A 26620-nucleotide genomic window follows, 5' to 3' on the forward strand; every position below is an offset into this window, starting at 1 on the left:
ATCCAATTATTGAACGCAGCAAAAAAGTAGCATGTCCTTGGAGGAATCGCTGGTGTCAGAACAGTCAAGAAAGATGAAGGATGGAGGCATATCTGACCTCTGTCTTAAGGCAATTGGCCTTAGGCTGATGAGGAGTTGGATTCTCTTAATCTTGTTGCCAGAGAAAGTCAGATATGGCCTCTGTAACATTTACTCACTACTACACTGAACTACACAGCTTTAGAGAAATAAAAACAAAAATATATTCAAGGTTCTATTGACTCTTTTCCTTTTCCGCCCAGCCATTCAGCAACTTATTGATAGTCTGTGCTCTCATCTCTCCCTAGAGATCTGCTCACCTCTACCAACCAACAATCAAATATAAAGTCTCTTGTACTTTCTCTTGAGAGTGAAGGTTCCAAGTTATCCCAACTGAGATTTTCTGAGTTCTAAAATCCAAAACCAAATCCACTGCCCTCAAGTCGATTTTGCCTCTAAATAACTATGTAGGACAGAGTAGAACTGCCCTAGAGCAGTGGCTCTCAACCTTCCTAGTGCCGTGACCCCCAACCATAAAATTATTTTCGTTGCTACTTCATCACTGTAATTTTGCTACTATTATGAATCAGGTGACCGCTCTGAAAGGGTCGTTCGACCCCCCCAAATGGGTTGCGACCCACAGGTTAAGAACCACTACCCTATAGGGTTTCTAAGACTATAAATCTTATGGAAGCAGACTGTCACATTTGTTTCCCTGCTGAAAGGTTGGGTGGGTTCAAACTTCCACCCTTTCTGGCAGCAGCTGAGTACTGTAATCACTATGCCACCACCAGGGTTCCTCAAAACCACATTAGCCATTAAGATACAGACTAAAACCAATTTAGCTTTGTCCTAGCTAATTCTTCAGGGGGAAATCTGAGTTGTTGATTTGTGCTTTCTAAAGTTGCTCCATTATTGTCCAACCACTTTAAAAATCTTTGTTTTTTCTCTTGTGGAAAAGCAAAAAGAACAGAAAGAAAATTGAAGTAATACAACTTTATCAACAGCATGATTCCCTTTTACTTACTCTGAAGAGGATGCACACATTCATAATTAACAAGCCTGTTACTTCAAAGTCGCAGTGTGGACCTTTTAGACTAGCTAAGGCCCTTCAGTTTCCCTTTCCAAAGCACCCCTTTCAATAAACTCATTCTGTCTGTTCAAACTTAAAAAAAAAAGGTAGCAGTGTCATTCAGATTTCTGGTTTTCTTTGGTATAAAGTTTTGTTTTTATTCTTTTGACTGGGGCTCTGTGAAGCTAAATGGTTTGTTTAGAACTCACTAAAACCCAACTCAACTTGCTATTGATTTCTTTTTGCATCGTATAAAATAATCATATAAATGAAGTTATATGTACATATATATAGGACTCCTATATTCCTACATGCCGTTTATACCTGTAAGCTGTAAACTACATAGCTCTGCTCCTACATTTTGATGCTACAACATTTGTCAAAACTTCTCTCGAGACTTGCAAAGCAATAAAACAGACATCATAAATATAAAGTACTTGAACAAGTTTCCCATAAGATTTCAGATTGTCTTCTCATTCTTGACAAAGTCCATATTAAAGGGGCCAATATTCCTTTTTGTTTTCTGGTTTTGTTTTCTGAATTTAAAAAATTCATTTGGACAAACTAGAAACATTACCAGTGTGACTTGATTATACTTTTCTGACAACCCATAAGAAAGCCCAGAATTAAAGTCGGCCAGATCTCGGATTAGCTCTTTTCTACAGAGATAACATTATCAATATTGTTCAACTCAATAACTCTCCTTTAAGGAACACACATACCTTGTGTTTTCTTCAAAACGCTGGGCTCTTAATTCTGACGCAACAAACAATGCAGATGCTATTGCCAATAACTGGTGTCTCTCTTTCTCTGTCAGCTTGTGTCCTGGAGAAAATAATCAATTCATTTATAAAACATATATAATAGTAACATCTCCGAGTCTATCTATATAAAAGTACTGTCTGGAAGGAGTCCAGGAAGGCAGGTGAATTTTAAAGCAGAAAACTGGCCAGGCCAAACGGCGCCAAGACGGAACAACGGGCTCAGGGAGTAGGGAGTGAAACCTCGCGTTCCGGGACACAGAGCACCGCAAGAGGCTGACAACAGCTCTCGGAACAGCTGGCAACACCTGCCACCTTGGCGGGTGGTTTCCCCAGGCACCTTTTTAAAAACACCTGACCACCAGGCGTGACTTCCCTGGGTTACTTGCTAACCCACGGAACCTCGTCCGGGTGCTTCCCTCTAAGAAAGCTATTTCTGGTGCTGCTCTCCCTTTGTCCTGTCAGTTATGTTTGTCTGCCTCCTCGTGCCTCAGTTTACCTTATAATTACCAGTCAAACAAGAAAATAGTTTACCAAGTATCTACTGTCTTATAATGGGTACTGGGGCATGAGAGAGGAGAGGGAAGGGGAAGATATAAGATTATTGAAATGCACCCCAAACCTTGCTCACTAAAGTTCACAGTCTGATTTGGGGGAAAAGACCATGAATAAAAGTACAAAACAAAACAATTCACAAACAATAAAAACATATACATGAAATCTCTAGGAAAAGTTTAAGATTCCTCATCTTCGAATTTACTTGGACATCTGAAGAGTGCTGGAAGATCAGGGTCCATGTTTAGGATATGCTCTCTAGTGTGCAGTATTCAGAGAAAATACAGTGTGGTCCTGTTCTCTGTGTGCAGTCAGGGTCTGCATCTCTCCCGCGCTCTCACCCATCTTACTCTCCTTGAACACCCCTTTCTTCCTGGCTCTGAGGTGAGCACGCCGCCTGAGAAAGCCCGGCGCAGACCACCCGTCTACTAAATACTCTGCAGCAGGGAACCCCACTGCATTTGCATCAGCCCAAGCCTTGTGTGAGTCAAAGCAGGGGTTGGACACTCCGGAGCCTAAGTTTAGCATGCCCCTCAAGAGCACCAAAGTCTGACCATCGTTTCTAATAGTTATTCAGCACAGTCCTATATTAAGATAAGAGGGATAGTACAAGCAATTTGGGACCTGCATCTTCAGCAATCAGATGTTACTTATACAACTCAAAAATGAAAAAGAAGTAGGCAGATTTTTAAACTTATTGGAAAAAATGAAATAATTTGAGCAGTGTCTCCAAATTCTCAGAACTGAAATAAAACGACTCAACATTTGAATATGAGCACTTTCAAGAACTGGACACATTTTTAAACGTGTAGATGCTTTGTATAAATGCAGGCTTTTATGGAACCGAAAGGTAGAAATGTCAAAGTAATCATCCCTCTTAAGACAATCCAAGAAATCACATTAACCACAGTTTCTGTCGGAGCTAGACACTGGTTCTAAGAATTCAATGTTAGCAAGTTACAATAATGCTCAGTCAGACCCCTCTGGGGCCTCATAAGCCGTACTTTTGCAGGCTTTAAAAAGTTCCTAATTTCCCCCCAAACTTTAATGGATATTAAACTCCCCATATGATTCCAGGATAAATTACCCTGTTTTCGAGCAGTTAAGAAAGCTGGCCTATCTTTACAAAACATAGTCTGCAACAGCATTTGTCAAAACACAGAACTATTTCCATGGAGATTCTTTCCTTGCAGTTTTCCTCAACAGCATCCAAAGGAGTTTCTCAGACCCAGAGGTCAGGGCATATGGTGACATCAACCTAAATTCAAGAAGCCAATCCACAGTCAAGTCCATTCTGACTCATAGCCACTCTACTGGACAGAGCAGAACTTCCCCTCAGTGTTAGAGTTATGGGCTAGTATTGAACTGATCTGGATAGGGCTGGGATGTTTTCGCAATATAAAATTGCTCTTTGCTCCGGATAGGGCAAGATATGACAAAATAACGATGTATAAATTACCAAGGGCACATGAGGGAGGGGGGAAAGGGGAGGGAGGGAAAAAAAAAAAAGAGGACCTGATGCAAGGGGCTTAAGTGGAGAGCAAATGCCTTGAGAATGATTGGGGCAGGGAATGTATGGATGTGCTTTTTACAATTGATGTATGTATATGTATGGATGGTGATAAGAGTTGTATGAGTCCCTAATAAAATGTAAAAAAAAGAAATTAAAAAATATATATATATATATATAGCTAAATTAAAACAAAAAATAAAGTTAAAACTAGAGAGAGACAGCTTTAAAAAAAACCCCTTCAGACATTAAAATTACCAGGACTATCAACATGGCTGTCAGAAGTAATATTCTTCACAGAACTGAGGCCACTTCCTATCTGTTAAATAATCGATTTACCATAACAGGTTAAATGAAGGCTAGGAAAGAAAAGAAATAATATAGATCAGGGCAGAAATAAATGCATAGAGAAAATAATATTGCAAATCAACAAAACTAGAAATTGATTTTATGAAAAGATCAATAAAATCCACAAATCTTTGTCTAAACTGGGGTCGGCAAACTGCAGCTTGAGAGCCATCTGCAGTTCTTTTGGACATACATGTGGCTGTGATGTAACGTTTATTAAAAAATTAAAGGATATTATTCAGAGAACGGTGATTTCATTTGTTTGTAAAAATATATTTATAAGGACCAACGGTGTGAGGGGCGATGCTGGGAGAGTGTAGGGTGAGTGGGTTGGAAAGGAGGAACTGATTACAAGGATCCACATGTGACCTCCTCCCTGGGAGACGGACGGCAAGAGAAGTGGGGGAAGAGAGACTCCGGAGAGGGCAAGATATGACAAAATAACGATGTATAAATTACCAAGGGCACATGAGGGAGTGGGCAGTGGGGAGGGAGGGGAAAAAAAGAGGACCTGATGCAGAGGACCTGATGCAAAGGGCTTGAGAGCAAATGCTTTGAGAATGATTGGGGAAGGGAATGTGCAGATGTGCTTTATACAATTGATGTATGTATATGTATGGATTGTGTTAAGAGTTGTATGAGCCCCTAATAAAATGTAAAAAAAGAAAAGAGGAGAGAAAAAAAAGAAAATGATTAGGGCAAAGAATGTACAGATGTGCTTTATGCAATTGATGTATGTATATGTATGGATTGTGATAAGAGTTGTATGAGCCCCTAATAAAATGTTTAAAATATAAAAAAATTGCTCTTTGATATAATTTTTTTCTTATACGTATATGAGTGTTCTGGGACGTGTTTCTCTAGTCAACCCTGACTAACTCAGTCATTATGAATGGGAATTGACTCGATAGCAGTGAGTTTGGGTTTTGGATTATCTGTCTTGGAGTCCCTGAATTATGCAACAAATTAGTATCCTCAGCTGCTACCTGAAAGGGTGGGGGTTGGAATTCAGTTAATATGCCTTGGAAGGCCTACCAACAACTCGATTACTGAACAGCTACTCTACGCCGACACACATAGGATCGGGATGACTGGGACTTGACTCAGCATGCAACTAACTGTTGTGGTTTGCCTTTGTTTTGGTGTATTACCCACCTTAATTTGCATGATTTAATTTTTAAGAAGTCTGGTCTCTTTTACCTAAATGGTATTCATTCTGCCATGTTTTTAATAATCACATGCTGGTTTCCTTTAATTTGGTGCTGTTTTAAAAAATACATCGATTTCCTGATGTACTTTCTTTCTGTGGGATGTGTCTCCATTGACTGTTAACTTCCCTTAAAGATCAAGGTTGGATTATTTTGCTGGGGAATCTTTAGGGAATGTCTCTAGAGCTGGTTAGATTTTTCAGAAATTATACATTCTACAACTTTATGTAAGAATGTACGGCTGTCCACCAGCATTATGGCAACTAAGTGAAGAACCAGGCCTGGGGGAGGAAGCGTTGTAACGTATGGCATGCATGTCCGTGCTTCCTCGATAGCTTTTCCCAGGATGGGACAAAGTCAAACCTCTCTGAAGAATGAGGAGGGGCTATGGAGAAACTTTCATAGACATTTTCAAACAATCCTCCTACTTTTCAGCAATGCCCAACGAGCTCAGAGCTGGTAATTATTGAGACTTTCAAAGGGTTCTGTTTGATATAGAGCTTAAGATTCAGCTTTCTTCAGTTGCTATGTCACTTGAAATTCACCTTTCAGATTTTCCATCTTCAAAATTGATTTATGGACTTATGCCTTTTTCATTATGAATTTATGCCTTTACAATAAAAATTCAAATTTATTGGAATGAAAATTAAAATGTATAGATTTAAGATATCATCTTTACATGAAAGCTGTCTTAAAGTACTTTGTTCAGTAATTCCATGAAAAAAGATTTACGTGTATATGGTGATACATTCTCCAAAGGCCTTTTTTCTTTCTAGAAGACTTGAAAAATGTTTTCCTGTTCTTGATCAGCCTAGAGGAGTTACTTTGTTTCATGAATCCTGTCTGAAACACTTTGATTCTTTCTGACCACTTAAAGCAGTGGTTCTCATGTTGTGATGACCCCTCAACCGTAATATTAATTTTGTTGCTACTTCATAACTGTAATTTTGCTATTGTTATGTATCAGGCAACCCTTGTGAAAGGGTCATTTGAGCACCAAAGGGGTGGCAACCCACAGGTTAAGAACGGTTGCCTTAAGGCTTGAGAATGGGTTTCTGAGGCCCTAAGTTTTCATGGAGTGGATATTTGGTACAGTCCAAATATCATATTGCAGCATTTTAAGGTAAAAAACACTTGAATAATTTCAGCAGGAAAATAGAAGTATAGAAATGGAATACTTCCTGAGTTGAATCAAGCTTTTATCAATGATTTTTCTGATGGGCTAAGAGGCTGAAGTTAACAAGAAAGCAGAAACATAAGTTCATAATGTTCAAGATATTTTCTTCCTCATTTCACATTTATTTTTTCAAAATCTAAGAACAAATCTGTTAACATCAGATTTAAATGAGTGGACAAAAGACAACATTCTTGCATATCCTACTTTTACATTTCAGACCTAATAATTTCAAAGCTTAACTTTTTGAATCTTTAGTAAAAACTTCCTAGTCTCCAAATAAATTCAAATTTGGGATTAAAACATTTATATTAGAAAAGATTTAATGCAGCCATAAAAACAGGCAGTTGCCTATGAACAGTGCCTAGGCTGCCTGCACAGATGGGAAGCAGATGGGTAATCCCAAAGGGGCAAAATGACCTGGCCTCAAACATATGGAGAAGATCCTGGATTAACTTCAGTTGCCACTTCCTGCTGCCTCTTTCAGGCACATATATCAGCAGCAAAAGATGATTCAGTTTAATGTATCTAGGATTAGCTCTGGGGAAAATGAGAAAACAGAAAAAGAATAAGCTGGAGACAAAGAACAGGAAAGAACAGCCATTCAGAAAAGAAAAACTGGCAGAAAAGCAGCACAGGGGGCTAAACCAAGGCTAGAGCAGTGGCTCTCCACCTTCCTGACGCCGCGACCCTGTCACACACTTCCTCCTGTTGTGCTGACCCCCAACCATAACATTACTTTGTGTGGCTACTTAACTGTAATTTTGCTAGTGTTATGAATAGGGTGACTTCTGTGAAAGGGTCGTTTAACGCTCAAAGGGGTCGTGACCGCAGGTTGAGAATCGGTGGGTTAGACATTCAGAATGGCAAGTATAGGTATGTAAATTTAAAGTCTTTATAAGCAACATGAGAACGCATCACATTACCCTGAATGAAAACTTTTATGATTGATGAATCTGAATCCTGACACTGCTAAAAGAGTGCTGGCACCAGTATTAAAAACTCTTGGGTCAATGCCTGCCTTTACTATTTTACTCAACACCTGGCCTGACCAATCCTTCAAGACTTGCTATGAAATGAAGGTCCTGCTAATAATTTATGGCAATAAAAAATAAATCATGTTCATCCTATCTAGTATAAGCATAAAACTAAATGTTCATGTACATGCTGACTACTTACCTACCAAAAACTTAATATATTAAATCTATCATAGGAAACCGTAGTGCACAATTTTTAAGTAAATTTCTGAGTTTAAAGTAGGAATTTGGCATTTAAAGCAGAAAACTTGGTAATATTTCTATTGCCACTGAATGTGTTTCACATAATTACCCCAAGAATTCTAAATGCCACATTTCCTATGTGATTTTTTAAACGATATGCCCATACATACATACATACAGGCGCATGTATGTGTTTTTATGTACTTGATTATACACACATATATAAATGTGTATGCATATGAAATACCACACATACATACACTGAAACAAAAGGCTCTCTGAAGTGCTTCACAGTTGTTTTCTCCATTTGCCTACTAGTTCATGTTGTACTATCCTCACAGTAGCATAAGCAAAGCTAAAGTAAAATCACATGGCTATTCCAAGAGTCCATTTTACAATTTCATCTTTTAATAAAAACTTTTAAAAGGCCAAAATATTAGGTCAAAAATAGAGTAAATTTGTTACCTAGGTACAGGGGGGTACACACACACACACACACACACACACACACACATACACACACACACACACACACACAGGGAAAAAGCTCTGCTGGGCAGAGCTTTCGTAGTACACATTTTTCCCACTAGGCAAGCATCAAGCACTCGCTCTCAGTGCACCCAGTGGCATCCCATGGTAAGGTTCTCTCTGATCACAGTGAATTTTTTTTTTTCCGTAAAAACACTGTTGCTCCAATCTCATTTTTTTGTGATGGCTGATTTAAGAGAACAGCGTGCAGCTGTGAAATTCTGTTTATTGCTTTGGAAAAATGCCGCAGAAACTGTTGTGATGTTGAACACAGTTTGACAAGGACAGCACAATGGGGGGAAAAAACAAGTGTAGGAGTGGTTTTCTCATTTCAAAAAGGTGAAATATCTATTGATGACAAACCTCATTCTGGATGTCTGTCAACTTCCTGAACAATTGAAAATGTCAACTTATAGTGCATTTGGAGTTCATTCCACAGTGTCAGACTGTTAATCAAGCTTCCTATTTAGAGGTTCTGAAAAGATGTGTAACAGTGTGCGACAAAAAAAGGTCTGATTGTGGCAGACAGGGTTTTGTCACCACAACAACGCACCTGCTCACACAGTCATCTCAGTGAGACAGTTTTTGGCAAAATCAGCATGCCTCTATTGCCCACACACCTGACTCACCTGACCCCAATCCACACAATTTCTTTTTGCTTCCTCAAATGAAGAAGCACATGAAAGGACAGAAATTTGATGATAAAGAAGAGGTGAAGGAAAAAACAAGGAAAGTGCTGTCAGCCATCGTAGCAGATGAGTTTGAAAAATGTTTTCAAGAATGGAATCGCGGATTTGACAAATGTATTCAGTGTAATGCAGAGTACTGTGATGGTGATAATATTGTTTTGTAAAAAAATTTAAATACAAAGCTTTGAAAAAATAATCCCACTTTTTATTTTAGGGGTTACCTCCTCATGTATCATACATAATTTTAAATATTCCAAGTAATCCCTTTCATAAATACTACAAAATTTTTGTTAATAATAACAAATAATTACTTTGTATCTACTAAGTTTTTAGAGACTCAGAATAAAATTCAACAATCTACTTATTTTTTGGCTTCATGAAATCAAGAGATATTAGTGAAATAATCACATAAACATAAAATTTCACCCCTCTCCAGAAAAATGCACTACAGAGGACAGCAGAGAAGACAGCCTGGGAAGGTGGCAGGTCTGCTCAGACCACACTGGAACAAACTAAGAGAGAGAGAAGGAGGGAGGGAGGGAGGGAGAACTGCAGGACCACATTCCTGCATGGAGCAGTAAATGCACAGAGAGAACTGTAAGGCTGGCCCCACCACGAAATACAATGTGCCCACACTGACCCACAGCACTACAGGGGACAGCACTGGAGACACAGTGTGGGAATTGTGCCCTGTCTACCACCTGCCCCCCGGCCCCCTCCAAGGGTGAAACATGAAGGGAGAGCCACAAATCAGCGAGGGGAGCAAAGCAATAAAGTTTCTAAGGAATCCTGAAAATAGATTTCTGACTAGTGTGCAGGACTTGGTACCTCATCAGACCTGATTGGAAAACATTCATAAGGGTCAGCAGACAGGTCTGGAATTATTTATAGGTGGTTGGGTTTTCTCCTTTCCTTTTTCTTCCCTCTCTCTCTTTTTTTCTATGTCTATACAAGATAGACAGGATATTCAATTCCAAGGAGAAAACAATTGGACCAAGAGTTCTGAGGGGCCTGGGGTGAGGGGGAGGTGGGGGAAAGGAAGAAGGGAGCCAACAAACTCAGGGACAAGGAAACAACACGAGATCTAAAATTGATGCTGATAAGGGGATAGAATGCCTGGTGTGCCATATAATTAAGAGGAATTATGGAGAGCCAAATGATGGTCGAACAGGATAGAAGGTCAAGAGGAAAGTAAAAAGAAATAGAGGAAAGAATTAGAAGGCAAAAGAAATTTATAGAGGTATATATATGCATAAGTATATGTAAATATATTAATATATAACAATAGCGGTATAGGTCTATGAACATATATTTATGTTTACTGTCAAGGTAGAAGTCGGACATTGGACCTCTACTCAAGCTCTCCCTCAACACAAGAACGCTGTTCTAATAACCTGGCATTCTGTGATGCTCACCTTCTGGACATGATTGCTGAAGACAAAATGGGTGCATAAGTAAATGTGGTGAAGACAGCTAATGTTTCCCTGGCTATTAGACAATATGGCATTTGAGGTCTTAAAGGTTTGAAGTTAAATAAGCAGCCATCTAGGAGGGAAGCAACAAAGCCCACAAGGAAGAAGCACACCAACATGTGCGATCATGAGGTGTCAACAGGATCAGGTATCAGAAGAGCCACACACAAAAAAGAATCATATCAATGTGAACGAGGGGGTTTGGAGCGGAGACCCAAAGCCTATCTGTAGACAAGTGAACATCCCATCACAGAAGAGTCACAAGGAAGGAACAAGTCAGCCAGGGTGCAGTATAGCACCAAAAACATTCCTCTAGTTGAGCGGTTCTCAAACAGTGGGTCTTGACCCCTTTGGGGGTTGAACGACCCTTTCACAAGGGTTGCCCGGTTCATAACCGTAGCAAAATTACAGTTATGAAGTAGCAACAAAAATAATGTTATGGTTGGAAAGGGTCAGGGCATTAGGAAGGTTGAGAACCACTGTTCTGGTTCTTTAATGTGTCCACCCTCACCCCCCCCCACACTATCATGACCCCATTTTTACATTAGAAATCCATCTAGACCAGCACATGTACATTGGTATAGATAAGAGCCCTCAATACAAGGAATCCAGGACAGATAAGGCCCTCAGTAAGAGTAATGGGAGTAGAGATACCACGAGGGTAGGGGAAGATGGGGGAGAAGGGGGAGAAAGTGGGAACTGATCGCAATGATCCAAGTATAACCACCCCTCCCTGGGGAATGAACACCGGAAACATGGTGAAAGGATACAGCAGATGCTATGATATGAAAATAACAATAATTTATAATTCATCAAGGTTTTACAAGGGTGGGAGAGGGAGGGGAAAATAGGAGCTGATACCAAGGGCTCAATTAGAAAGACAATGCTTTGAAAATGATGGCAACAGATGCACAAATGTGAGTGACACAATTGGTGTATGGATTGTTATAAGAGCTGTAAGAGACCCCAGTAAAATGATCTTTTTAAAGAGCTGTAGAAAATATATATATATATATATATATATATAATTTCAATCACATTAAGACAGAATTTTATTTCATAGTTTTAGTAATCCAAAAATGCGCAACAAAGAACTTGATATTTCATTAGGTTTCATTTTAGAGAGAAAATTGAAGACATTCTTCATTTCCCTGGGAACCAGTGATAAAACTCTCTTAACACTCGAGTTTGGGAGAGCGTTCTAATCTGTCCTCTTTAATAGGCCATAGGGAAACCATGTATGGTCGCTGTGAATGGAACTGATTCAATGGCACCTGAGACCAACATTCATAAAATAGAGTCCCTAGGTAGTATGGCTCAGTTTTTGACTCCTATCGAAGGTAACCCACCAACCAGTGCTTTGGAGGGCAGACTTGCAGACCTGCTTCTGCAGAGCCACTGCCTTGAAACCCCTCTGGACACTGGAGTCCCCATGAGCCCACATGACTCATGGCAACTAAAACCACAGGTACCAAGGATCCAAATCAGGGTGGCATTTCGCATTACATTCTTTCCTCTGTCCAAAGCGTCATTTTTCAAAATTAAAAGCAGCCCTTCCTTAGCCATTATCATTTTCATTGATGGGGGAACATCTAGTTTTCTGAGTTGTTTTTTTTTAAATAGCAATTTTTCATGAGCTATTGTGCCTATAATGAAAGGAACTTCTAAAACCTCAAACTCATTGAGTTAATACTCACTCATATCAACCTAATAAGACAGAGCAGGACTGTGTCTATGGGCTTCCGAATAGTTCCTGCATCTATTGATATCAGTAGGGATACAAATCTGAATGGACTTTCAGAAATCAGAAAAACAGATAGGGTAATATTCTGTCCAAATCCATTGCCCCAAACAAATGAAATTTGGGAATATTCCATCTGGTTGAATTCCTCACTCAAAAAAAAACAACAGACTATCAGATTCATGACATCCCTATTCTTGGTGTTTCTAGGTTCTGCTGAGTCAGTTCTGCCCCTATGTACAGCAGACCCAAACTCTATCCTTACATGGTTTTTTAAAATTTTCTTTAAATCACTTTATTGGGGGCTCATACAATTCTTACCACAATCCATTCATTCATCAATTGTGTCAAGCACATATGTACATCTATTGCCATCATCATTCTCAAAACATTTGCCTTCCACTTGAGCCCTTAATATCAGCTCATTTTTCCCGCTCCCTTCCCACTTCCCCCTCTCTCATGAACCCTTCATCATTCATAAATTAATATATGTTGCACTGTCCAAAGTCTCCCTCTTCCTTCTTCTCTGCTGTCCCTCCCCCAGGGAGGAGGCTATTTGTAGATTCTTGTAATCAATTTCCCCTTTCCACCCCACATTCTCTCCACCCTCCAGGCATCGCCACTCTCACCACTTGTCCTGAAGGAGTCATCTGTCCTGGATTCCCTGTGTTTCCAGTTGCTATCTGTACCAATGTATATCTTCTGGTCTAGTCAGATTTGTAAGGTAGAATTGGGATCATGATAGTGGGGGGAAGAAGCATTTAAGAACTTGAGGAAAGTTATGTTTCATCATTGCTACCCTGCACCCTGACTGGCTCATCTCCTCCCCACAACCCTTCAGTAAGGGAGTGTCCAGTTGCCTACCGATGGGCTTTGAGTCTCCACTCTGCACTTACCCACATTTACAATGATATGATTTTTTGTTTTTTGATGCTTGATACCTGCTCCCTTCAACAGCTCATGGTCACACAGGCTGGTGTGCTTTGTTGCTTCTGAGCTAGATGGCCGCTTGTTCACCTTCAAGCCTTTAAGACCGCAGACACTGTATCTTTCGATAGCCTGGCACCATCAGCTTTCTTCACTACATTTGCTTATGCACATGTTTGTCTTCTATCCTTACATGTTAGACACCAAAACACTGCCTGCTCCTGCATCACTTTCACATCCATTACTCTATCGAGCATTATTATAGCAACTGTCTCAACCCATCTCTCTTTTTTTAAAAAAGTCTGTTTTATTAACCTCTAATTCACTTATCTTTCAATGTAATCATTTAAGCATAATAAATAGTTGTGCAATCATCCTCACAATTTTGGAATATTTTCCCCTTCCTTGTGCTCATTATAGTTATCTCCTCATCCCCTCCACACACACACACACCACACACACCACACACACACACAACCACACCACACATACCACACCACATACACACACACACACACCACACCACACATACCACACCACACACACACACCACACACCACACACACACACATACCACACCACACACACACACCACACACACACACCACACACACACACCACACACACACCACACACCACACATACACACCACACACACACACCACACACACCACACACACACCACACACACACCACACACACACACACCACACACACACACACAGTCTCCCCCTGCCATAACCCTAAGAAACTCTGAATCCAGTTTCTGTCTCTATAAATTTACCTATCCCGGATCTCATATAAAGAAAAATATTAACAAAATGAAACTGAGAAAAACCCAATAGAAAAGAAAGCAGAAAGTAATAAAAACTGGAACAACTGTAAAATGGGTCAAAGGGAGAATAAAAAAGTGTTAAAATTTAACCTAACTGCATCTGCATTAGGAACCTCGGTGGCTTAGGGGATATGAGTAGGGCTGTGATTCCCAAGATCAGTAGTTCGAAACCATCAGTCTCTCCAAGGGAGAAGGATAGGGTTTTCTACTCCCATAAATTCACAGGGGCAATTCTACTCTTTCAACATGAACTCAATGACTGTGAGAGTTAGTTATGTCTACATTCGTTCACGTTCCAATGCCCTCTATGTGAGAGCAAAGCTACTCCCATCTCTTCAACCTATCCCGTTGACAATTTTCTACTTTTCCTTTGTCTGAAATGAAATATTCAAGGTTATCAACATCAATAATCAACAATATCTTAACTCTACTCATAAATAAAATTCAGGTCAAAGACTTAAATTTCCTTATATGTTACACATATAAATATACATATACATAAATACAATTTCACTCCTATGATAAAGTGTGCAAATAATTTAATACAATAAAATACTGTCAATATGCACAAACCTTTAAAGCCATCAGGATATACTTCGGAAAGAAATTTAGTGTTGATGTCCCCTTGTATGAAGCGTGAGTGGATTATCACCTCTCGAAGTAAAGAAATATTATGTGTAACACCTAAAAAGAAAATGGTGTCTGGTCAGTTGGAGAACGAGTAAATTAAAAATCCAATTCTTATAATATGGAGCTTCATAATAAATATTCTATAATCTAGAAAAAAACATGCAATATGATTTAACTCCCTAGTCAAATAATACAATATCTGAAATTCCAGTAGCACTGAGTCATTAAATACAAACTTGAACAGCTGAAGTTTTTCCTGGCAGTTGAATAGGGGTAATAAATGCCTTTTGGTAGAACAACTGGATACCCACTGAGGGGAACTGAGCCTCAAACCTACTTCCCACACACACAAATTGCAATGGATCAGAAGAAAAGTCAATGTAAAGCCTAAAACTGTAACACTTCTAAAGACATATGTAGAAGAAAAAGTTCTATGACCATGGGTAGGATGGGCAGTAGATCTTTAGGTGGTACTTAAACACCAGGAATCATTAAATATTCCTCATCAAAACGGAAAACTTCTCCTCAAAGGATATAGGTAGGACAATGAAATGGCAAGTCAAAGACTGAGAGAAAACAAACCATGTGTGGTGGACTAGTAACCTCCACCTGGAATGACAGGGCAGCAGATGCTTCACGCGGCTCTTCTAGCCAGATACCACCTTTCCCTGCAGGGGGCTGGGTGAGAGAAGGTGGGGCAAGACTGTGGCAGGATTCACCTGTGATTGCTTGTTAATAGGCTGTATTATGATTACGTCCTACTAAGTATAAAATTAACACACTGAGAAGCAAGAGGAGGGTCTCACTACCAGCAAGAGCCAGGAGTGGAATGTGTCCTCTGGACCCAAGATCCCGGCACAGAGGACTTTCTTGATCCTAGAGAACTGCTGTTTCCCCCTGAGGAGTGGCAAAGGAGCAACAGAACCAGGAACCGGAGCATGAGTCACAGTGGTAGACTTCCTACCCACAGAGCAAGTAAAGAAGCTGGGGCAAGAACGCAGTTTCTGGAGGAAGATTCCTCTGGGAACTTAATTGAGGAAGTTGCCCTACCTATCCTACAGAGGTAGAGTTGAGAGCCTTCAGGTGGAGGCTTACTGGAGGGGCGTGCCTCTGGGCACTTCATTGGAGAGCGTGGTTGAAGGCCCCTGGAGATTGAGTTGAAGGCCTGCAGGTTGAGGTAGACAGCGGAGTGGCACACACTTTAGGCATTTATCAGCAGCCCTGGAAGAACTTTGTAACATATCTGACTAAATAACAGTATCCTAGCATTTCTCACCTGCATTGTAATCTGTTAATATCCAAAATAAACCCCATTATCATCAGCAATGTCTGTGAGGTTCTATGTGGCTACTGAGATGAATTATAGAACCTCTGAATATAGAGATTGAGAATGAAAAAAAACACACAACATATTGAAGGAGCTTCAAAAGGTTTGTGGGAAAATCTCCATTTTTAAAGATTCATTTTCCACTCAGTTTTTTAAAGTTCTTCCTAAAAAGAACACTTGCAAACAATGAGGACGCGGAGATGCCGGTGGTGTTGGAGCAACAGTAATCTAGATGAGAGGAATTACTAAGAGGCAGAAGAAGGGTGAGTGTGATGGTGGGCAGGAGTCAGGTAAAAGAAAACAGAGGGAAGATCTAGGAAGCAAAACTATGGATAGAGGTCTAAACATAGGTGCACACTTATGTAAATATATTAATTCATTAAAATAGAGGTATTGGCCTATGTACATATATTTATATGGCAATATATTGAAGAAGTGAACAGACTTTGGGCCTCTGCTCAAGCCCTCCCTCAACGCACGAACACTTTGTTCTAACAACCTGGTATTGTAGGATGCTGACCCTGAACACAAAATGGGTGCACAAGCAAATGTGGTGAAGAAAACTGATGGTGTCCAGCTATCAAGATATAACATCTGGGGTCTTAAAGGACTGAAGTTAAACAAGCAGCCATCTAGCACAGAAGCAACAAGCCCACATGGAAGAAGTACACCAGCCTGTGTGATCCTGAGGTATGGACAGGATCAGGTATCAGAAGACTCAAAACAAAAAGACATATTGTTGTGAAGAGGTGGTTGGAGTAGAGACCCAAAACCCATCTGTATACAATAGGACATCCCCTCCCAGAAGGGTCACAAGGAAGGGACGAGTCATCCAGAGTGTAGTACAACACTGATGAAACACACAATATTCTTATGACTCTTTGAGGCTTCCTCACCCCCACTATCAAGACCCCAGTCCTGCCTTTCAGTTCTGGCTAGACTGGAGCATGTGCACTGGTACAGATAAACCCCACAGGGACAGAAATGGGAGAGCAATGCCAGGAGGGGAGGGGGATGGAGGAGGTATAGGGGAGGAAGAACGAACTGACCCCAATGATTGATGCATTAACACCACCCCGTCAGGGGGGCATACAATAAAAATATGGTTGAGGGAGAGAGTGGTTGGTGTAAGATATGGAAACAAAAATAATTTATAATGTATCAAGGGGTCATGAGGGAGGGAGGGAGGGAGGGAGGGAGGGAGGGAGGGAAAAAGAGAAGCTGACACCAAGGGCTCAAATAGAAAGTAAATGTTTAGAAAATGATGATGGCCATATATATACAAATATGCTTCATACAATTGATGTATGGAATGTTATCAGCTGTAAGAGCCCCCCATAAAATTATTTTTAAAACTAAACAAAATAAAGAACACTTGCAAGCCAACAAAAGGGCAAAATATTTGAACATGCATTTTAAAAATGAAGACAAAGTAAGCATATGAAAAGATGCTCGATATTATTTTGGTTGCATTGTGGGTCCCCAAACGATGCTTTATGAATCTTACACCATATACCTGTGGATACAATACCATTTGGAAAGAGTTCCTGTTGTTTTAATAAGGTATATCCACATACGGGGTGTCTTAAACCAATTACGTTTGAGATAGAAAAGGTCAGATTAGGCTCAGAAGACAGGTAGGGCAGGAAAACCAACACCACATGAACATCAAGGGAACAGGCAGATCCAAAGCTCAGGAACTCCCAGAATGGCTGGCTACAGAAGCGAAACAAGGATTTTCCTGGAGCAGACGGGAAGAGCTTTCCTGTAGAGCCAGTACCTCAAATGTGCTCTTTTAGCCTCCTACATTTTATATATATATAATATATATATATATATATATATATATAAACTCCACCTCTTGTAGTAATTTATCAGCGAAATACAATAAGATTCTTACTCGGCAATTTAAGTGGTTAAACGTAAAAGGACTGCTTATATCAAATGATGATGAAGATGTGGAACAATAGAAGTTGTTATAAACTATGGTGGAAACATAAAATGGTACAATCACTCAAAAGAGTTTGGCAGTTTCTTTAAAATTAAGACTTGTTATTTGACCAAGTAATTTCACTCTTAAGTATCTACCCAAATTAAATAAAAACATATGAATGGGTACCCCCCAAAACCCAGAATCCACCCCCACCCCCGCCAAGCTATGTATTTAATTTTTTTACAATACAACCTTCAAAGTACTCTCCATTACACTGAATACATGTGTAAAATCTATGATTCCATTCTTGGAAACATTTTTCAAACTCATATGTTTGGATAGTTGACAGCACCTCGTTTTTGTTTGTTTTTTTCCTTCTTCACTTCTACGTCCTCAAATCACTGTGTTTTCATGTCCCTCTTCATTCGTGGAAAGAAAAAAAGAAGTTGCAAAGAGCAAAGTCAGGTGAGTAAGGTGTGTGGGGCAAGAGAGACATGCTGTTTTTGCCCAAAACTGGTGCAGTGAGATGGCTACATGAGCTGGTGCATTGTCATGGTGGCAAAACCAAGCTCCAGTCAGCCACAAATCAGGCTTTTTTGGGCACACACTGTTATGCAATCTTGTTAGAACCTCTAAATAGAAAACTTGACTAACAGTCTGACCTGGTGGTACAAACTCCCAATGCACTATCCCCCTCACATCAAAACAAATGAGAATCATCTTGATCTTGGATTTCAATTGACGAGCTTTTCTTGGTGAGGAGACAATGGCATCTTCCACTGGCTTGATTGGTGTTTGTTTTCACGGTTGTAAGAATAACGTGTTTCCACTCAATACTCTTTTTGCTGGTCAGTCAGAACCCGAGGCACAAATTTCTCAGTGACCCTTCTCATTCCCAAATCTCTGAACCAAGTTAAAATTCTCTGAGCCAAGTTCCAAGATAGTCCAGATAACTTCCCCATCTCTTCGCTGGTGCGCCATAGATCTTCAAGCACAAGTGCACAAACGCTGACATTTTCATCCGTTTGGGAAGTTGACAGACATCAATCGACATTTCACCTTTTTTCAAACAAGAAAACCACTCGTACATTTGAGTTTTTCCCATAACACTGTCCTTGTATTCTGCGATCAACATCACATCAGTTTCTGCAGCATTTTTCCCCCGAGCAGGAAACAAAATTTCCCAGCCCCAAACTGTTCTTTGAAATTTGCCATTACAAAAAATGAGGTTCAAGTGAAATTTCTTTTACGAAAAAAATTCGCAACCTTCCCAGGCAAAGCCACTGGATGCACGAGCTCAGAGCAAGCTGTTTGTTGCTCACCCAGTGGGAAAAGTGCAAACTACAAAAGCTCCGTCTAGTGGAGCATTTTTCAAGTTTTGGGGAGGGTACCCCTTCATATGTATACACAAAGATGTTATACATAGTAGCTTTCTTACCAATAAACAAAAACTGGAAACAAACTGAATGCCCATCAATAGATGAAGGCATAAAAAACGTGGTTTTTCTATATAGTGAAAGTCTACTCATCCATGATAAGAAATGAATGACTAGTAGATGCAACAGGGATGGACCTCAAAATAAGTATGCTGAAGGTGATTCTTACTGAGTTGCACAGTTTAAACTGTTTGCAACAGCAGGTTTTGTGATATATATATTTAACACAAACAAATTACACTGAATAAAATAAGCCAGACAAAAATAATGCACACTCTTTGAATTCATTAATATAACATTTTATAAACTATAAACCAACCTAGAGCAACAGAAAGCAGATCAAATGTTGGCATGTACACCTGTAGAGGAAGAGCAATCTGCAGAGAGATGAGAAAGCTTTGGGAAGCAATAGAAAGGCTCAACAGCTAATAATGGTTATGATTTCACAGGTCATCACTGATATGTCAACATTTATCAAATTGAGCTTCAAATAGAAATCAAAGGAGACATAAGGAGGTATTTCAACCCAGGGAAAGCAAGCGTTAGATCAGAGGTTTTCCAAACTTACATGGACACCACCCCCTTTTCAGGAAAAAAAATTACTCAATGCCCTTCTGGCAAATAAAAACTTTTATCCAGGATAAAGTGTAGGTGTCTGCATTTGCAGTGTCCCCAGGATCATTCCAGCGCCATCTGGGAGGTGGTTATCACCCACTTTGGGAAATCTTGAGTTAAACAGTTTCTGTACTCATAAATCCTCACTTTTTGAAGAAAAATATATAAAGTAAACAAAGCACAGATTCTAAAACCAGACACACTAGATCAACTACCAGACCTGCCTCTCTTCTGGGGGAAGTTCTTTAACCTAAGTTGTTAGTTTCCTCATAATGATGGTAATAAAATCTATTCTGCATAATTATTACGATGTTCAAAAGAGGTTTTAATGCAGTGGCACGCACTTACTAAGGTACATTATAATCTTTTTATATGAGGAAAAACACAGGCCATAAGTCATTAAGTAGCTAACAAGTATCAAACAAAATTGTCCTGCATCTTAAACTTCAGCTTTGACCTCTCACTTCCAATCTCATGTTCTGTAAGAATGAAGCTCCACAAAAGCTCTACTTTTACAACTATTTATATCTAGATAGTGCATTCATCCTATAAAGGAGGGTAGACAAATTATGGCCTATAAGCCAAATTTGGTCTGCTTTATTTTTATAAATAAAGTTTTGTTGAAACACACTCATTTCTTTCCATTCTATAAAGAGATTATTAGTAACAGGGGAGCGTTGTTGGCACATTGGTTATGCACTGGGACACAAATTCAATGTCAGCAGTATAAATTCACCAGTCACTCCACAGGAGAGAGCAAGGGCTTTCGACTGCCCTGAAGAATTCCAGTCTACATGGGTAGTTCTACACTGTCCTATAAGGTCACCATGAGTTGGCATCAAGTCGATGGCAGTGAGCTGTTATTAACACGCCATATGGTCTACAAAGATAAAATGTGGACTATCTAGCTCTTTATAGCTGTACATTTTTGCCAACATTGACTGTAACGTATTGCTAATGTTGCTATTCTAAACACACTATCTATTGAGAGGACTCCTGGCTCTTCTTTTCCCGTGGTAGTGAGGACCCTCCTCCCAGCTTCCTATCCTCTCCTTTTCTCTCCTGTAAAACAAAAAGTCACACGGGGGAAACTCCTTATATGGAATCAGGCCACCTAGGAGGCTTTATTACCATAGGGATGTGGCATTCATTTGGCACTAACTCTCTTTAATTGGCGGATGATACCAGTTCACATCATAGAGGATGATTACATCAATATGGACCTGACAAATTATATTACTATATAACGGTCCAGTCACTGAGAATCCTAGCCTAGTCAGGTTATTCATATGGGGGGAGAGGGTAGGGACATAATGCAACCCATGAAAGTACAGCGGAGGGTGCAATGTAGCACCGAGGAAACATACAACTGTCCTCTAGCTCTTTAATGCTTCCCACCCCTGCACAATCATGATAACAATTCTACCTTGGAAATCCAGCTAGACCAGAGCGTGTACATGGGTACAGATAAGAGCTGGAAACACAGGGAATCCAGGACAGAAAATCCCCTCAGGACTGATAATGAGGGTAATGATACCAGGAAGGGAAGGAGAAGGTGGGAGGAGAAAAGGGGAACAGAACACAATGATCTACATATAACCCCCTCCCAGGGGGACGGAAAACAGAAAAGTGGGCGAAGGGAGACATTGGTCAGTGTAAGACATGAAAAAATAATAATTTATAAATTATCAGGGGTTCGTGAGAAAGGGAGGATTGGGGAGGGGGGAAATGAGTAGAAAGAAAATGCCTTGAAAATGATGATGGCTATCATTGACTGCACACCGCCATGATAGGATCGCTGAAGACAAATGGGTGCATAAGCAAATGTGGTGAAGAAAGCTGATGGTGCCCGGCTATCAAAAGAGATAGTGTCTGGGGTCTTAAAGGCTTGAAGGTGAACAAGCGGCCATCTAGCTCAGAAGCAAAAAAGCCCACATGGAAGAAGCCCACCGGCCAGTGCGATCACGAGGTGCCCAAGGGACCAGGTATAAGGCATCATGCAAAAAAAAAAGATATAAGTGTGTATGTATGTGTATATATGTGTATATGTATATATGTATGTGTATATGTGTATATATATCATATTAAATGAAGGGGGAAGTGCAGAGTGGAGACCCAAGGCCCAAGTGTCAGCCAATGGAGATCCCCTCATAGAGGGGTTTAGGAGAGGAGATGGGTTAATTAGGGTGTGAGGTAGTATCGATGAAGAACACAGCTTTCCCCCAGATCCTGGATGCTTCCTCCCAACTACCATGATCCGAATTCTACCTTGCAGGGCTGGATAGGACAGAGGCTGTACACTGGTACATATGAGGGTTGGAGGTACAGGGAATCCAGGGTGGATGATACCTTCAGGACCAAGGGTGTGAGGGATGATGCTGGGAGAGTGGAGGGTGAGTGGGTTGGAAAGGGGGAACTGATTACAAGGATCCACATGTGACCTCTTCCCTGGGAGAGGGACAGCAGAGAAGGGGGGAAGGGAGACTCCGCATAGGGCAAGATATGACAAAATAACGATGTATAAATTACCAAGGGCATATGAGGGAGGGGGGAATGGGCAGGGAGGGGGGAAAAAAAAGAGGACCTGATGCAAGGGGCTTAAGTGGAGAGCAAATGCCTTGAGAATGATTGGGGCAGGGAATGTATGGATGTGCTTTATACAATTGATGTATGTATATGTATGGATTGTGGTAAGAGTTGTTTGAGTCCCTAATAAAATGTAAAAGAAGAAAAGAGAAAAAAAATGATTAGGGCAAAGACTGTACAGATGTGCTTTATACAATTGATGTATGTATATGTATGAACTGTGAAAAGAATTGTATCAGCCCCAATAAATTGTTAAACTAAATAAATAAATAAATAAAAAGAAAATGATGATGGCAACAAATGTACACATGTGCTTGACACAACAGATGTATGTGTGTATTATGATAAGAGCTGTATGAGCCCCAATTTAAAAAGAAAGTACAGAGGAAGGAAGGATACCTTTTCAGTATGACTTCTCACTTAAAAGTTAACCGACTTTAGGTGCTTGAATACATCCTCCCAGGCAATATTTATAAACATCTCTTTATATTAAATCACAGTGTGATGATATGCCACGGAGTCCATTCTAATTCATAATTACCATGTGTGCAACAGATGGTAACACTAAACCATTAGCAATCATATAAAAATCATACTAAAAATTCTGAGCATCTCTGTTCCTCACTCAAGAGATGTTACTCTACTAGTCATAAAAACCAATTCTCAGTCTATTCAAACTACTTCTAAACATTTAGAAAAAATAATCTAAACTTCAAATATTATCATTATTTCTATAGTATATATTCAATGGAAGAGTATATCATATATATGACTTTAAAAAGATCTATCACAGAACATGTCCCTAACAAACACACAATTATCTCATCCTTGTTCTGCAAATAAGGACCTAACCCATATTCAACAATTAAAGAGAATGAGTTTTTACAAAAAAAAAAAGAGGACCTGATGCAAAGGGCTTAAGTGGAGAGCAAATGCTTTGAGAATGATTGGGGCAGGGAATATGCAGATGTGTTTTATACAATTGATGTATGTATATGTATGAATTGTGATAAGAGTTGTATGAGCCCCTAATAAAATGTAAAAAAAAGAGGAGAAAAAAAAAGAAAATGATTAGGGAAAAGAATGTACAGATGTGCTTTATACAATTGATGTATGTATATGTATGGATTGTGATAAGAGTTGTATGAGCCCCTAATAAAATGTTTTTTTTAAAAAGAATTTTTGTAATTAAGTTTATTTAAATGAGGAAATAAATTTCTGGTGGTCCAACTAAAGCTAACACATTATCGCAAAAATGTGGCATTTACCTAAGCAGCGTTACTGGGTAAGCAAAGGACTGCCAGCTGGTTACATGGAGATCCTATGAGTTGGTCACTTGACATTCCCAAACCAAACTCACTGTCACTGAGTCAATTCCAACTCATAAAGACACTGTAGGTCGGGGTGGGGGTGGGGGAATACTGCTCCCGTGGGTTTGGAGACTGTATTACTTAGATTGCTATTCTATGCAAATGATATCGCAAAAGAACTCCCTGCTCTTCTTTTATCTTGCTAACAGATGTTCAAAGAATCAATTAAGTACATAAAGGCATTTCAAGGTTCCTTAAATAAAATGTCATACATGATGATGCGAAACCAAGTCATTAATTGTTTGGTTGTTCTCTTCCCCTCCCTAAGGACTAAATGGCCACAGAACAATGGCAGAAAATCACAATCCAGGTGCTTCAACTTATCCTGTACATTCGTTCTACAGTCAAAATGGGAATAATTGGACAATTATTTTACACATAAAACATCAAAAGATCAAATGATGGGAAATGGGTCTACCAAGAGCTATCTGACATACTTAAATAATAACCCTTGAATTTGGTTTACTTTCTTTTCTACGTCCCAGGAAAGACAAGTCTGTTGACACAGGTCCTGTTTAAACACTAAGCAGATAGTGGAGGTTTTCTTTGAGAGTTAGTTTATAGCTTCAATGGTATTCTTAATCACATGCTCATAAAAACGATGCCTAGAAGTGTTAGATTGGGAATATGGGATGACCCCTGCAAAAGTTCACAAGGTCCCATCTGCATGTGAAATCATGACCAGGCCATGGAAGAGAGGACCCCTAGGAGCAGCTTTCTCCTGACTACCTGCTGGTTCCAAAACACAGGCCAGACATTCGCTGCACACACTGCCAGGATCAAACAGAGGCCAGCAGGCACTGCTTACTTCATGGGGACTTAAAAATGAATGCTAACCAAATTCCATTTTTTTTGCTTTAGACTTTCTTCATTATAACAAAAGTTCACAATCTACTACTTTGGAAAAAAATTGTGTGTGTGTGTGTATACAACACACAAGCATATTTGAACAATTTAACAGTTACCAAACAAGCAAATTTTTCTTCCTGTTTTGTCCTTCATAAAAACAAGTTTTAAAAATTACTCCGACCCTTTAGTCAGATGAGTGATAAATGAGTAAAAGCCATAAATGCAACTCGGCTTTTATTCCTTAAAAAACAGAGTAAAGTATAGCATCTAGAGATGAAGGACTTTCACAACACCTATTAAGTTTTTTATTTTTGAAAAATTTTGAACTTAGAGAAAATCGAAAAAAACAAAACAAAGCATCACTAGGTACTAAAGTCCTAGGTTACCCAAATACTAACATTTTATCAATTTTACCCATTTTATTTGCTTAATATTTTATATTTATATACATAGGCATACATATATATGGCTTGGAAAGTTAACTTGGGTCTGGTGAACTGGCTTTGTTTTTTTTAAACATTGAGAATAAGTTGGAGACACAATGCCAATTTGCTTCCAAATACATCAATATATTTCCTAAAAACAGGGGAGAATTTTCTTATGTAAACACAGTATAACTATCAAAATGAGGAAATCAGCATTAATAAAAGAATCATAATCTAACACACATATTTTATTCACATTTCACCAGTCCCCTCACTGTGACCTGTACTATGAAAGAACACAGTTTGTCTGGTCCAGGATCCAATCCAAGATCATCTTAATTCCTTATGTCATTATCATCCTTTGAGCTAGATAAAGATTTGCTTTTGTGTTTCTTGACCTTGATTATTTGAAGAAGGCAAGCCCTTTATTTTGTAGCATGTCCTTCAGTTTGGTTTGTCTGGTGTTTCCTCGTGATAATATTCCAGTTCAGAGATTGGGCAAAATATGACACAGAGGATGCTGTGTTCTTTCCAGTGCACCATATCAATAGGCACAGATGTGGACTTGTCCCACCCTCATGCTATTAACTTCAGTAAGCAGTACCTGCTAGCTTCCTCTATTTTAAAGCTAGTACTTTTCCCTTTGTAATTAATTATCTTGTAGAGATACTTAAAATTATACAAATACAGCTTTCTCGTTTTTGTCTAATAATTTTGGCATCCACTGTTGCTTCTATCCTAAACAATTTGACAGCAGTCAACTGGTGATTGTTCTACTTTCAGAATTCCTTCTAGATTACTTAAAATTCTACTATATGGAAGAGCTGTGAATCTCCCTCATTTATCTGCTCTACCTATGGTGCCGCTGGATGAGTGTTGGGCTGCTACCCTCAAGGTAAGTGGTTCAAACCCATCAGCAGCTGCTCGGGGGGAAAAAGATGAGGCTGTATGGTTCCATAAGGATTTAGAGCCTTAAAAACCCTGTATATGGTAGCTGTGAGATTGAATCAATTCAATGGCATTGAGTTTGGTTTTCTGGATTTATATTAATACAAATTTATGAATTCTTACATTCTTCTAAGGACTATAATCTATTACAGCATTGTTTATTTAGTTGCTGATGCTTTCCAAGATTGGGCCAAATGTTTCAGGCTGAGCTTGTATTTGCACCTTGAAATCGGCATCTCTTCAAGGAACACTGGTTCAGTTCAATAAAAAATGGTAGTTGGACTCAGTCTGGATGCATGATGTGCTCATCTGTATGGAGTATCCGCGCTACAAGGCAACTCCCCCACAGTATGATAGTTAATATTAATAGTTCTAGATACTACTAATATTAGTTCTAGAACTAAAAGTTCTAGAATACAGAAACACTAAGCCACAATATATTT

At 39.5% G+C, this 26620-nt stretch overlaps 1 protein-coding gene across 1 annotated transcript in view; it reads right to left on the minus strand.

Moving 5' to 3' along the window:
* Positions 1-26620, minus strand: part of PCCA (propionyl-CoA carboxylase subunit alpha) — a 436534-nt gene that overhangs the window by 174410 nt on the left and 235504 nt on the right. The window contains exons 17-18 of the mRNA XM_075563454.1: positions 14632-14742; positions 1813-1915 (exon numbers count right to left, since the gene is read on the minus strand). Of these exons, the coding sequence (XP_075419569.1) occupies positions 1813-1915; positions 14632-14742 (214 nt within the window). The remainder of the gene's footprint in view (positions 1-1812; positions 1916-14631; positions 14743-26620) is intronic.

This window comes from Tenrec ecaudatus, chromosome 11 (genome assembly GCF_050624435.1).
Source record: "Tenrec ecaudatus isolate mTenEca1 chromosome 11, mTenEca1.hap1, whole genome shotgun sequence".
In the NCBI taxonomy this organism is placed as follows: Eukaryota; Metazoa; Chordata; class Mammalia; order Afrosoricida; family Tenrecidae; genus Tenrec; species Tenrec ecaudatus.